This window comes from Bos javanicus, chromosome 3 (genome assembly GCF_032452875.1).
Source record: "Bos javanicus breed banteng chromosome 3, ARS-OSU_banteng_1.0, whole genome shotgun sequence".
NCBI classification, from domain to species: Eukaryota; Metazoa; Chordata; class Mammalia; order Artiodactyla; family Bovidae; genus Bos; species Bos javanicus.
In genome coordinates this window covers 100,431,221-100,444,765 of record NC_083870.1, presented here as the reverse complement: position 1 = coordinate 100,444,765, position 13,545 = coordinate 100,431,221, and the positions used below count along the sequence as shown (strand labels likewise).

The window sequence follows — 13,545 nt, the reverse complement described above, 5'->3', positions numbered from 1 at the left end:
TTTGTTGGTGACCTAGTCTTTGTTGAGGGTGTTTTATATTATACGTGTGTGTATATGTATGAGTGTGTATATGCTATTACCTGTTCCCAATTCTGATTTCTGAAACATGATTAAATCCAAGGTTTTTCTTTAAGACAGTGTAAGCATTTGTCTTTGGAGACAAAGAAAAATCATTGTATTCTGACTGTATTTTAAATTTAAAGCACTTAAGAATTGCTGTTGGATGGGATGTGGTGTATGTTAAAAACAGAGGAGTCCAGATGCTCAGGGTTTTGGTCTGAACAGCAGAAGAAAAGAATTACCATCATCTGAGATATGAACAGGCTGTAGTTGGAGCCCGTTTTGGTGGAGAGGACATGTTCAGTTTTGGACATGTTGGAGTTGAGATGTTGAGAAGGCAATTGATTATTATAAGTGTCGGGAGTTTGGGAGATAGGTTTGGAAAGGAGAACTCTTAGAAAGTGTTGGTTCAGTTCAGTTCAGTTCAGTTCAGTCACTCAGTCGTGTCTGCCTCTTTGCAACCCTGTGGACTGCAGCACGCCACGCTTCCCTGTCCATCAACTCCCGGAGCCTACTCAAACTCATGTCCGTCACGTTGGTGATGCCATCCAACCATCTCATCCTCTGTCATCCCCTTCTCCTCCTGCCTTCTATATTCCCCAGCATCAGGGTCTTTTCCAGTGAGTTGGTTCTTCGCATCAGGTGTCCAAAAGTATTGGAGTTTCAGCTTCAGCATCAGTCCTTCCAACGAATATTCAGGACTGATTTCCTTTAGGATGGACTGGTTGGATCTCCTTGCAGTCCAAGGGACTCTCAAGAGTTTTCTGCAATACCACAGTTCAAAAGCATCATTTCTTCGGTGCTCAGTTTTCTTTATAGTCCAACTCTCAAATCCATACATGACCACTGGAAAAACCATAGGTTTGACTAGATGGACCTTTGTTGGTAAAGTAATGTCTCTGCTTTTTAATATGCTGTCTAGGTTGGTCAGAGCTTTTCTTCCAAGGAGCAAGCATCTTTTAATTTCATGGCTGCAGTCACCATCTGCCGTGATTTTAGAGCCCCCCAAAATAAGTCTGTCACTGTTTCCATTGTTTCCCCATCCATTTGCCATGAAGTGATGGGACCAGATGCCATGATCTTAGTTTTCTGAATGTTGAGTTTTAAGCCAACTTTTTCACTTTCCTCTTTCACTTTCATCAAGAGGCTCTTTAGTTCTTTGCTTTCTGTCATGAGGGTGGTGTCATCTCCATATCTGAGGTTATTGATATTTCTTCAGACAGTCTTGATTCCAGCTTGTGCTTAATCCAGCCCAGCGTTCCTCATGATGTACTCTGCATGTAAGTTAAATAAGCAGGGTGACCATGTACAGCCTTGACATACTCCTTTCCCAATTTGGAACCAGTCTGTTGTTCCATGTCCAGTTTTAACTGTTGTTTCTTGATCTGCATACAGATATCACAGGAGGCAGGTAAGGTGGTCTGGTATTCCCATCTCTTTAAGAATTTTCCACAGATTGTTATGATCCACACAGTCCAAGGCTTTGTCATAGTCAATAAAGCAAAAGATGTTTTTCTGGAACTCTGTTGCTTTTTTGATGATCTGGCGGATGTTGGCCATTTGATCTCTGGTTCCTCTGCCTTTTCTAAATCCAGCTTGAACATTTGGATTGGAGGGGAAGGTAAATTGGTATCATCATTTTGGGAACAATTTCTGACTCAGTTCATGCCACAGCTAAGTGTATACTACCAAGAAACTTTTTATACATGTGGATGACAAAACAAGTATAGTATGTTTATAGGAGCGTTTTCTTTTTGGAGAAGAAAAACATGGAAAGAAAATTAAGTTTCCATTTACTGGAGAATCAATAAATAAATATTATAAAAATTTATGGATTGGACCACTGTACTATAGCTATATGAACTAAAGTGAAATATATTCACATGGGTGAGTCTCCTAATTATAGTGTAGATTGATGTGAGCTGATGAATATATGCAGTGTTGTAAGTATATAATTTAAAAATATATAAAACAATGCTAGTAATTATTTAAGGATATAGATAATAAAAAAGACATATATGGAAAAGATAAACAAAAAATTAAGATAGTTGTTAAGTGGGACTAGTGGGAGGTGGGACTTGATAAATTTGGAAAGCATGTCACAGCGGCCCAACTTCTATTGTAGGGGTTACTTCTCATGCCAGCGGTGTGTATCATCAATCTCTATTGTAGTATTTTCTATAATTTATTTGTTTAAAATATTTTATAATTAAAAAAACCTTCCATTTCATTCCTCTCATACCCAGTACTAACACAAATCCTTCACAATCTATCAGCAGTTGATGGCTGGCCCAGTGAGTACCTGAAACCTACACTGGCCTGTTGGTTCCATCTAGTGGTGAAAGTGCTGCAGGTGTTCTGTGAAACATCTTCAGCAAGGAAGAATGAGGAGATGATAGTTAGCCAGACTGCTTAAATTTTATTATTTCACTAAAATTTAAGAGACAAAGGAAAATGTTATTTTTTAGAGCTAGTGAGTTTTTGCCATTATTAAAATGATGCTATAAATCTTCTAGGACATAGAGCATAGACTTTTAGGACTGAGATGGGTTCTTCTTTCTCTCTAAGTTGTGTTTGTGTTTTGTTTTTCAGAAGGAGCTGAGCCTTCCAAGAAGAGGCAGCTTGTAAGTAGATGATTATGATTGCGATTATGATCTCCTGGTTGGGAATCCCTCCTAGGGACTGTTTTCAGTATCACTCAGAGAACTCTTATTCATGAGTATATTTTTCTGTGGACTCTTTTCTGGGCCAGTGAAACCAGTGGACCAGCCAACTTCTCTCACTAGGTCAGCTCTTCCACTCTCCCTCATCACTCCCTACCTCAAATCCTCTCCTTTATGTCAATTTTTGCCTAACATTTGAGGGGAAGCCGCCAATTAAATACCCATCACAGTCTTATGCTTGTGTTCTGGAGTTTACTGAGTTTAGTAGTCATGCTTTTTGCGAATGTTAAAATTGAAGCTCTTAACATCTGCATCTGTCCCATAAATGGTACTAGGGAGAGGTCAACAAGTTGAGGCAAACAAAGGCTAAGTTTGGGATCACGGTTGGAATAGGGCTGTTGTTTACCTGTTTGTTCCATTCTGGCTTCAGGGCCCAGGGAAATTCATTAATGATCCTTGTCCCAGGATTTTAATTTCTAATATTTTCTTGGCCTGCTTTTTCCCTCAAGAATTCTTTTGGAGGTAGTACTGCAAATTTGGCTAATCAGGATCGTTTAGAATGCTTATTATGCAGATTAAAAACAAACATTTAAATGATAAAAAGCAGTTAGAATGCCGATTCTGAACTTATTTAAATTAAAATCTCCATGTTGAGGCCCAAGAGCCTATATTTTTTCGCCCCTGCACCCACACCCACCGTGATTTTGCTGAGAAACCAAATTTGAGAAACAGTAAGGAAATAGGGCTATGTTAAAACAATGGCTTTGAAATTTTTCCTTACAGAAATACATGAGGCATAATTATGGAGCAGGACACAACAGTATTCATATATATTTATTAAGTATACTTTATACATCGTATGCATTTAAAAATGTGTGAAACACATGGTTTTTCTGTTACTGTCTTTCTGGGATTTTGCTTAGTAAAAATGCTCTAATGATTAAATTATCCTCTGAGATTCTTACAAAGTCCTTTTGGCTACTTTATGAAAGCTCACTGTTATTTGATATAAAGAGACTTATGAGTCAGAAAACTCCTAGGGGTCAGTCTTGGCTATGTCACTTAATTAACTTTGTACTGTAGAGGAATCGCTTCATCTCAGTTGCTTTATCTATAGAATGAACATTTTGATACCTGTTTTTCTTCTTTTTTAATAGTTATTAGAAAGACAATATGTGTGATAGTGCTTCATTTTTTAGTTTTAGTTTAAGTGTATGTTACTTTAAATTTGGATATATTTTATTATTTAAGAGTCACCTTTCTGTCTGTATTTCTAGCAGTGAATCTCAGTTCTAGGTTCTCAGGTGTGCTGAGTCTTCTAAAAACTGGGCAGGAGTGCTGCCAGGACTCTTAACGGACCCACTTAATGATGCACTGAGTGGGTATATATAATTGAAAGAGAGTGACTTTTCAGCATCACATTCAGCAAATACTTGTACTTGGTGACTTTCCTATTATTTCCGGCATTTTTTTATTCTTTAGGTTCCTTTTTTTGGAAGTTCTCTGAGCTTTGCCTTTGCTTCAGGTTAGGTGAAATGAGTCACTTCTTTCAGGAATGTATACCTCTAATGAATAGTTTGCAGAGAAGGAAGCATATCCTGTGAAAGTGATTTTTGTTTGAAACTGGAGGAAATTTTAGATCAATTTAGCTTTAGAGACATTTCTTGGTTATTTTAGTGGTATCTAAAGTTAGGCTTATACTGCTGCTGCTGCTAAGTCACGTCAGTTGTGTCCAACTCTGTGCGACCACATAGACTGTGGCCCACCAGGCTCCCGTCCCTGGGATTCTCCAGGCAAGCATCCTGGAGTGGGTTGCCATTTCCTTCTCCTAATTATCTTTAAGTATTGCCATGCCGATTGTCTTGTAGGATCTTAGTTCCCTGACCAGAGATTGAACTCGGGCTCTGACAGAGAAAGTACTGAGTCCTAACCATTAGATCGCCATGGAAATTATCCAGAAATACTTTTTAATACACTAACTCACATTTAAACAGTGGTTCATTCAATAAATTCATACTAATACCTGCTGTTTGTTGGGCACTGCTCTTAAGTTCTGAGGTTATAAGCTTCAATTAGATACATTTCTCTATGTTGGGAACTTAGAGTTAAGTTAACCAGAACAATAATTTAATTAAAAAAATCATTAGTATTAGAGGAGTATAAAGAATTTTACTCTGGAAGGAATCTTAGAAACATGGATGCTAATCTATACTTTGCCACTAACAAGTTATATATGGTTTTAACAGGAACTATCATTTCTAGGCTTGAAATTCTTCACTTGTAAATGAAATGACTGCTTTATCTGAACTCTGTGCTTAGTCATCTTCCCAGATAATGGTAGCTCCATGGTACCTCTTCTGCAGAGAGCTGGGCATGTCTTTGTATAGTGTGTGCAGTAGATGGCAGAATATGACTTAGCATCTTCAATAGAGAAATCAGGAAAGTAAGGGTACCTTACTTTTTATATGTGGTATTGGTAAGGGTCTGATTTCAGTCCTTTGAATGTCCATAGCTGTTGTCCCAGCACCGTTATTGAGTAGTTGTCTTAGGTTTTAACAAGGTCACTGGTTTATCAGACTGTAGGGAGAACAGGAGTGAAAGCTGGAAAGTAAGTGAGGATACCATTACAAAATTCAGTCAAGATGATGACTACTTAGCCAGGGTGGTAGCAGCTTAGATGGTGAGAAGTGAATGGATTCTGGATGTATAAAAGGAGAACTGTCAATATTTGCTGATAGTTAATTTTGGTATATGAGAAAAAGAGAGAGATTGAGGTTGATGGTGAGGTTTTAAGGCTGAGTAGGTAGATGCATATGGTTGCCATTTACTTTACAAAATCGAGAATATTGTGAGTGGAGCAGGGATTTTTTGTTGTTATTGTTGCTCTTGGGATGGGCAGGATGGCGATTTTTGGAGGAATTGCAACTTTGGTGCTTGCTTGACATTCAAGAAAGAGTGTTGATAAAGAGATTGCATATGTGAATCCTGGGGATCAAGGATGAGATATGATCTGGAATTATACAGTTAGGGATTGAAAGCATATGTTAATAGATGATGATTTAAGTTATGGGATTGAATGAGATAAACTACTGAAATGCTACTTAAGTGTAGTCAACTGACAGGTGATGATCAATGAACTGCTTTAGTACAGAAGTTTAAACAATTTGACATTGTTGTGACCTTCAAGCATTTGATCATTTTTCTGTTGTTTTATATTTGTTGTGTTGTGCGATGATTTATAAATGGATGGAAATTTCACTTGGTCCTTCATCACAGCTAGTTTGAGAAGCACTGACCTGTTGAGTTAGTGAATCTAGTCATAAAAGAGATCTAAGGACTGAGCCCTGGGCCTCTTCAGCATTTACTTATTAGGAGACAAGAATATGTCAGTCAAGAAGCCTGAGAAAGGACATCCAAGTGAGGTTGCAATAAAACCAAGAGAGAGTGGTGTTTCCAAAGCCAGAAGAAAGTGTCAAGGCTATGTAAAATGACAACTAAGAATTGATTTTTGAGTTTAGTAATAGGGAAGACCCAATTGGTGACCTTGGCAAATGACATTGATCAGAGGTGGGTCCAAAGCTTGATTTGAATGGATTCAAGACCGAATAGGAGACAATATTACCTCTGTACTATTTGTATTTTAAAAAATGTCTAATTTCAATCTAATGTGTGAGGAAGCAATCAGAAAAGCTCAAATTGAGGTGATAATCTGTAAAACTGCTGGCCTGAACTCTTCAAAAATGTTGAAGTTGTAAAAGACCACAAACACTAAGAATATGTTCTAGATTGTTGGAGAAAAGAGGCCTGGTGAATAAATGTAGTTCTTGATTGATTTTTGGTTGGATCCTGGATTTTTTAAAATAGTTGAAGGATATTATTGGAACAATTAAGGAAATTTGAATGTGGACTTTTCTTTTGATGAAAAGGTGCCAATGTTAAACTTTGTTAGTGTGACAATCTTGTGGTTGTTCCTTGTTCTTACAGCAAGGACATTAATTGTGGAAGTATTTGAGAGAGGAATTATTATGATGTTTATAGCTAATTTTCAAATGATTCAGTTAATTAACACAAAGTGTGTGTGTGTATGTGTTAGAGCAAGAGAGGGAGTGAATAAGAGGAAAAGAGAATAGAGGAAAAAAAGCAATGAAGCAATATGTTAACAGTTGTTAAAGGTAAGTGAAGCACATACAGAGTTTCATTTAATTATTCTTATTTCTTTTCTGATATTTTGGGGAGGAGGTTCAGTTCAGTTCAGTCGCTCAGTTGTGTCCGATTCTGCCACTCCATGAATCGCAGCACGCCAGGCTTCCCTGTCCATCACCAACTCCCGGAGTTCACTGAGACTCATGTCCATCGAGTCAGTGATGCCATCCAGCCATCTCATCCTCTGTCGTCCCCTTCTCCTCCTGCCCCCAATCCCTCCCAGCATCAGAGTCTTTTCCAATGAGTCAGCTCTTTGCATAAGGTGGCCAAAATACTGGAGTTTCAGCTTTAGCATCATTCCTTCATACTATTATTTCAAAGTGATTTGTTGAAAAGAGGATTTTAGAAAGTAGGCAATACCTGGAAAGGTAATGGCATTGAGCATTTTTCTCTCTTTTCAAAGTATAAATAGGAGATATATCTTGTTTGTATGTCAGTGAAATTATCCAGTAACCAAGGAGATGTTGATGCAGGAGTGGAGAGAACAACTGCTGGAATATTCTTAATTAAGCAAAAATGGAGGCCATCTAAGTACATGTGGAAGTACTGGCCTTAGACAGGGATGTTGACAATTTGTCCCCAGCAGCCTCAAATACCTCATTTTATTTGTAAAAGATTATACATATAAAATGTATGGCATAGAACCTTCAATTTAGCACTCAACTATTTGTTATTGTTAAAGTGTTTACTGCAATGCCTGTTTAATTAGTAGACTTTGAAAAAGTGGTTGTTGTTTGTTACTGTTTTTATTATTAGCAGGCTATAATTACCTGTTAAAAACTGTAAATTCTTTAGAAAAACAAATTAGTAAGATCCTAAACCAAGTTAAACGAGCAGTAGGGTGCTTTAGAAAAGTGACAGGCTATTCATGGTTGGTTTTGGTCACATTGGGAAGAGAGCAGCTAAATCCCAAGATGGGGAATGAGAACATCCAGGCTTGCAATGATACAGACTTTGTTGGGACAAGGTGGTTATGAAAGTTCTTTTGGCCTGGCTTATATCATTTATCTTAGCTGTAGCTTCCTGAAGTAAAATTGTTTTCATTTTAGAAAACTACTTCATATTTAAACCCATTGGTGTATTATTAATATTTTTAATTGCATTAAAAAAATGTAGTCTAGAATATCAGACCTAGAAGAGCTGATAACTTTGTTGATAGTGTACATATCTGTGGGGAAATGATTGAAAGAAAACGAAGTTCTAAAGTGATTTCTATTTGTTTACCCAAGCCATAGGAATATTGTGTTTTGCTTTTTTCTCAGTTGAAACAGCTCTGAATGACTTCCCTTGCCTGGGTCTGTGGCAAAACCCCCTCTTAGCAGTGCCTATCAAATAGGATTTTTTTTGTTTGTGAATCAGCACCAATATCTAGGCCCTATTCTTAGGAGCTCAGTGTCAGTGGTGTTCTAGTCTTTAGTTACTCAGAAAGTTAAGCTTTTCTAATACATAATACAACTCAAGGTAATTCTCCTTTTATTTCTTGAAATGTTTTTATTTCTTTGAGGCTGTGAGCAGTCAGTAGAGATAAAGAACAAACTGTAGGAGCGAAAAGGTAGCTACAGCACCTGTCATAGTGTGTGTGTGGCTCTTGGTAGCCTTTATTAAACTTGAGTCCTTGAGGATAGTTACCTTTGCAGTGTTGACTTGCTCATTTGATCAGTGGACTAGGACATCAGATATTGGATGAAAGTGGGAGAGTCAATTCTTAGGTAGGTTGATAAGAAGTCTTCGGTCTCTGAGGAGGAGAAAGGAGTCTGGGTCTCTTGAGGAAGAGATAGGGTTCTGAAGTTCTCAAGGAGGAGAAAAGGACAAAGTTTTTTCTTTAAGCCCAGAGCTGATGATTGCACAACAAAACAACTCATCTTGCTCAAGGACATGTTTTCTCTTAAACTCTGTTCAATTCAGTCACTCAGTTGTGTCCGACTCTTTGGGACCCCATGGACTGCCGCACACCAGGCTTCCCTGTCCATCACCAACTCCCAGAGCTTGCTCAAACTCATGTCCACCAAGTTGGTGATGCTGTCCAACCATCTCATCCTCTGTCATCCCCTTCTCCTCCTCCCTTCTATCTTTCCCAGCATCAGGGTCTTTTCCAGTCAGTTCTTCTCATCAGGTGGCCAAAGTATTGGAATTTCAGCTTAAGCATGTCATTCCAATGAATATTCAGGACTGATTTCTTTTAGGATGGACTGGTTGGATCTCCTTGCAATCCAAGGGACTCTCAAGAGTCTTCTCCAACACCACAGTTCAAAAGGATCAGTTCTTTGGCTCTCAGCTTTCTTTATAGTCTACCTCTCACATCCATACGTGACTACTGGAAAAACCATAGCTTTGACTAGACAGACCTTTGTTGGCAAAGTAATGTCTATAGGTTTGTCATAGCTTTTCTTCCAAGGACCAAGCTAGAGTGCAATTGTGTGGTGGTTTGAACATTCTTTGGCATTGCCTTTCTTTGGGACTGGAATGAAAACTGACCTTTTCCAGTCCTGTGGCCACTGCTGTGTTTTCCAAAATTGCTGGCATATTGAGTGCAGCACTTTCACAGCATCATCTTTTAGGATTTGAAATAACTCAACTGGAGTTCCATTACCTCCACTAGCTTTGTTCATAGTGATGCTTCCTAAGGCCCACTTGACTTCGCATTTCAGGATATCTAGCTCTAGGAGAGTGATCACACCATCGTGGTTATCTGGATCGTGAAGATCTTTTTGGGTAGTTTTCTGTGTATTCTTGCAACTTCTTAATATCTTCTGCTTCTGTTAGGTCCATACCATTTCTGTCCTTTATCGTGCCCATCTTCGTATGAAATGTTCCCTTGGTATCTCTAATTCTCTTGAAGGGATTTCTAGTCTTTCCCATTCTGTTGTTTTCCTCTATTTCTTTGTATTGACAGTGAGGATTTTTTTTTTAATCCTTGTTATTCTTTGGAACTTTTGAAAGTGACAAGTAGATTCAAGGGATTAGATCTGACAGACCGAGTGCCTGAAGAACTATGAAAAGAGGTTTGAGACATTGTATAGGAAGCAGTGATCAAGAAAAGTGACCATCAAGTAATGACCATCCCCAAGAAAAAGAAATGCAAAAAGACAAAATGGTTGTCCAAGGAGGCCTTACAAATAGCTGAGAAAAGAAGAGAAGTGAAAGGCAAAGGAGAAAAGGAAGAACCTTGCTATTCTTTGGAACTCTGCGTTCAGATGGGTAAATCTTTCCTTTTTTTCTATTGTTAGTTCTAATCCTGCTATCTTAAAATGTATATTGTGGGAGCGGGTCTGGTAAGACCTTTACAACCTTGAGACATTCTTTTGATTTACTGTAATAACCAATTGAAAAAGTATATAGCTCTCTTGCTAAGACTAGCGAGGGGGGCACACTCTGTCCTCCTTCTGATGATTATGTCAGAAGCTTTCTCTGTCCCTTTTTATGCTTTAATAAAACTCCGCTACACAAAAGCTCTTGAGTGATCAAGCCTGGTCCCTGGTCCTGAAGCTAAATCTTCTTCAGAGATTCCGAATCCGACATCGTTCACCATAAGCTATCAAAAGTAAATGCCATGTGTCTGCAATGGTAGTCAGTGAGCAGGGAAGACTTCCTGGGGCTCAAGGATTGGATGTATCAAACTTTAGCCCTGTGAAAGTGACATGTGAAACAGTATCATGTACTTTCCCACTCTGATGCAACTTGATGGTATTTGTCTAGATGAATGCTTCAGGAGAATGTGCTAAAAAGAGGTACCACCTGCTACACATTGTAAATCCTTTGTGTGTGTCAATAGTGCCTGATATAAGGCTTTAGTTTCTCTGTGGACTTTGCAAGTCAGGAAATTTTGATACCTGTAAGAACTTTGAAGGCCAGAGTGATAGCTTTGTGTTACATTTAATAGTCTATTTTTTTAAATTGGGCTTATACAGAAAATGGTCTTACATAGGTTCTCTACCTCCCAGTGGGAAGGCAGGGATTGACAGAGATTGGAAGGAATGGAGCAATAGTTACTACTAATTTCCCAGCAGGAACTATTTTGTTGTTAAAAAATGAACATGGTTTGTCAATGAGCCATAAGTGTGTAGACACAAGACCTGAAAATGGAAAATTTGTGAGAACCTGTATGTTACTGTTATGTTGAAAGTAGTTATCATTCTGATCATTTGCACATTTATGTCTCTTGACCTTGCAACTACTTTAATGTATTTGAATATCTCAAAGTCAGCTCAGTATTAGCATTTATAAAACTGAGGTCATTGTCTTTCTCAGAAACCTACTCCTCTCTTATTTTCTAGCTTACTAAATGGTACCACTTCCTCAAGATTGAAAACTTGGTTATCCTTGTTACCTTTCTCTGCCTCATTCCTGCTCCTTGATATTGTGCTATACCTCTAAATAGTGCCAATTCCCTCTCCTTTCTACAAGCACTTGTATGCCTATATAGTCCAAGCTATTGTAATCTGTTGGCTCTGCTACTCCTATAACTTCTAACTTGTCTTTGTCTAGCATTGCTTACCCTCCAGTACACGCACCCATCATAAAATAGCCAGAAGAAGCTTTTTAAAGTACAGATTTGATTATTTGATGTTTATTTAAATTCATTTAGTGTGTATTTGTATTACTCTTAGGAGTAATAGTCTTAGGATCACATCTGAAACTCTTGACATGGCCCATGAAACTGTCTGTGCAATCTGGTTCCTATTTTATCTCAGTATTTTGCACAGCGTGTTCTCTGTACCTGGAATGATCTTTTCTTTACCTATACCTCCTGCTTAGTCTCAGCTTACATCTCACTTCCTTATGAAAGGCTTTTCTGATCTCATCCATACCTTGCTGTCCCTAGGCTAAGTTGGGTTTTCCATGATGTACTTTGATTAAACCCTCTACTTTTCCTTCATAGTTCTCGTAAAAATTGTAGATGAAGGATTATTTGTCTTTCATCTCTCAATGGATTGTCTATTAGTCTGGTTGGGTTGCCATAACAAAATACCATAGGCTGAGGGCTTAAACAACAGAAATTTATTTTCTCATAGTTTGGAAGATAGATGTCCAGGATCACAGTGCCGGCCTGGTTGGTTTCTAAAGAGAACTGTCTTCCTGGCTTGCTGATAAAAAGCCATTTTCTTACTGTTCTCACTGTATCCTCACGTGGCCTTTCCTCTATGTGTGTATGTGTATAAGGGTGGGGAGTGTAGAGAAAGGGAAAGATCAAGGATCTAGTTCTTCCTCTTCTTATAAGATTTCCAGGCCTATTAGATTAGGCCCCTCCCCGCCCCCGCCACTCTTATGAACTCATTTAACTGTGATTACCTCCTGAAGATCCTGTCTCCAAATACAATCAGTCATTGGGGAATTAGAGCTTCAAAATAGGAATTTTGGGTGGGGGACACAATTCAGATCATAGCAGATGGTAAGCTCCATGAAGTCAAGATCACATTTATGTGACCTAGGACAAGAATATAAATGGAGATAGAAATGTAAAAGAGTTTTAAGTAAAGCTGCTGCTAAGCTGCTAAGTCACTTTAGTCGTGTCCGACTCTGTGCGACCCCATAGATGGCAGCCCACCAGGCTCCCCAGTCCCTGGGATTCTCCAGGCAAGAACACTAGAGTGGGTTGCCATTTCCTTCTCCAATGCATGAAAGTGAAAAGTGAAAGTGAAGTCGATCAGTCGTGTCTGACTCTTAGCGACCCCATGGACTGCAGCCTACCAGGCTCCTCCATCCATGGGATTTTCCAGGCAAGAGTACTGGAGTGGGGTGCTATTGCCTTCTCCGTTAAGTAAAGCTAATAAACTGTAAAATAAAACATGTTCTATCCTTCTATCTTGAGAAATATAGTTTCATAATAACAAATTACAAAAAAGTGTGAAACTATTGTTTTTTTAAGGTGTTAAATATTTTATTACAATTTAACATTATTATTACTAATAATGAATACCAGGCACATGTTGTGGCCACTTTAGAAGAGAAGTGAAAAAAGGACAAATTTGTATGTAGAAAAGAAATATTGAAATAAATTTATAAGTGGTTACAAACCTGGATACTTCTGTGGGGAGAAAGGAAGTCAGTAGAACGTATACTATACAGAGCTTATTTGCATTTCTATAGAAAGGAACTATTTTGTATTGCTGTCAGTTATCTGTAATTTAGAGAGTTGTAAAATAGCACAAAGGCAATAAAAGGCTAGAATCAAATAATTTAATCTCTAAACAATGCATAGTTTTCAATCTGAAGATTATTACTATTTTTTTCTTTACTTACACCAAGTTTTCTGTCTTTCTCTCACTCTTGATTAAATCAGTCTCAAATACTATTCCTGATCATAAAACAAGGTTGGTTTCATTAAATATGGCCTAGTTTTTTATACAGGGATAGCAATAATGTTAATTTCCTGTTTGGCCTTCTTAAATTTGCTTTGCTGGGAATTTTATAGAGTCTCAGATTGAACATTTAAAAGCCGCTGCTATTTGTATTTAGAGGCTAGAGAGCCAAGCTTAAGAAATTCTTTATCAGATTTCATCTGTAATACCTATGAATTTGGGTGGATTCTTCTTTTTATCAAGGTCCTTAAAAATGTCTTAAGGGTCTTGGGTCTGCCAGGAAGTGACCTGCTGGACCCTGTAAAACCAGGCCCATTTTC

The 13,545-nt window shown here is 38.1% G+C and overlaps 1 protein-coding gene across 6 annotated transcripts in view; it reads left to right on the top strand.

Moving 5' to 3' along the window:
- Positions 1 to 13,545, top strand: part of MAST2 (microtubule associated serine/threonine kinase 2) — a 207,402-nt gene that overhangs the window by 89,111 nt on the left and 104,746 nt on the right. For all 6 annotated transcript variants that reach the window (XM_061412120.1, XM_061412119.1, XM_061412118.1 and 3 more), the window contains one exon: positions 2,653 to 2,684. In XM_061412120.1, the coding sequence (XP_061268104.1) occupies positions 2,653 to 2,684 (32 nt within the window). The remainder of the gene's footprint in view (positions 1 to 2,652; positions 2,685 to 13,545) is intronic.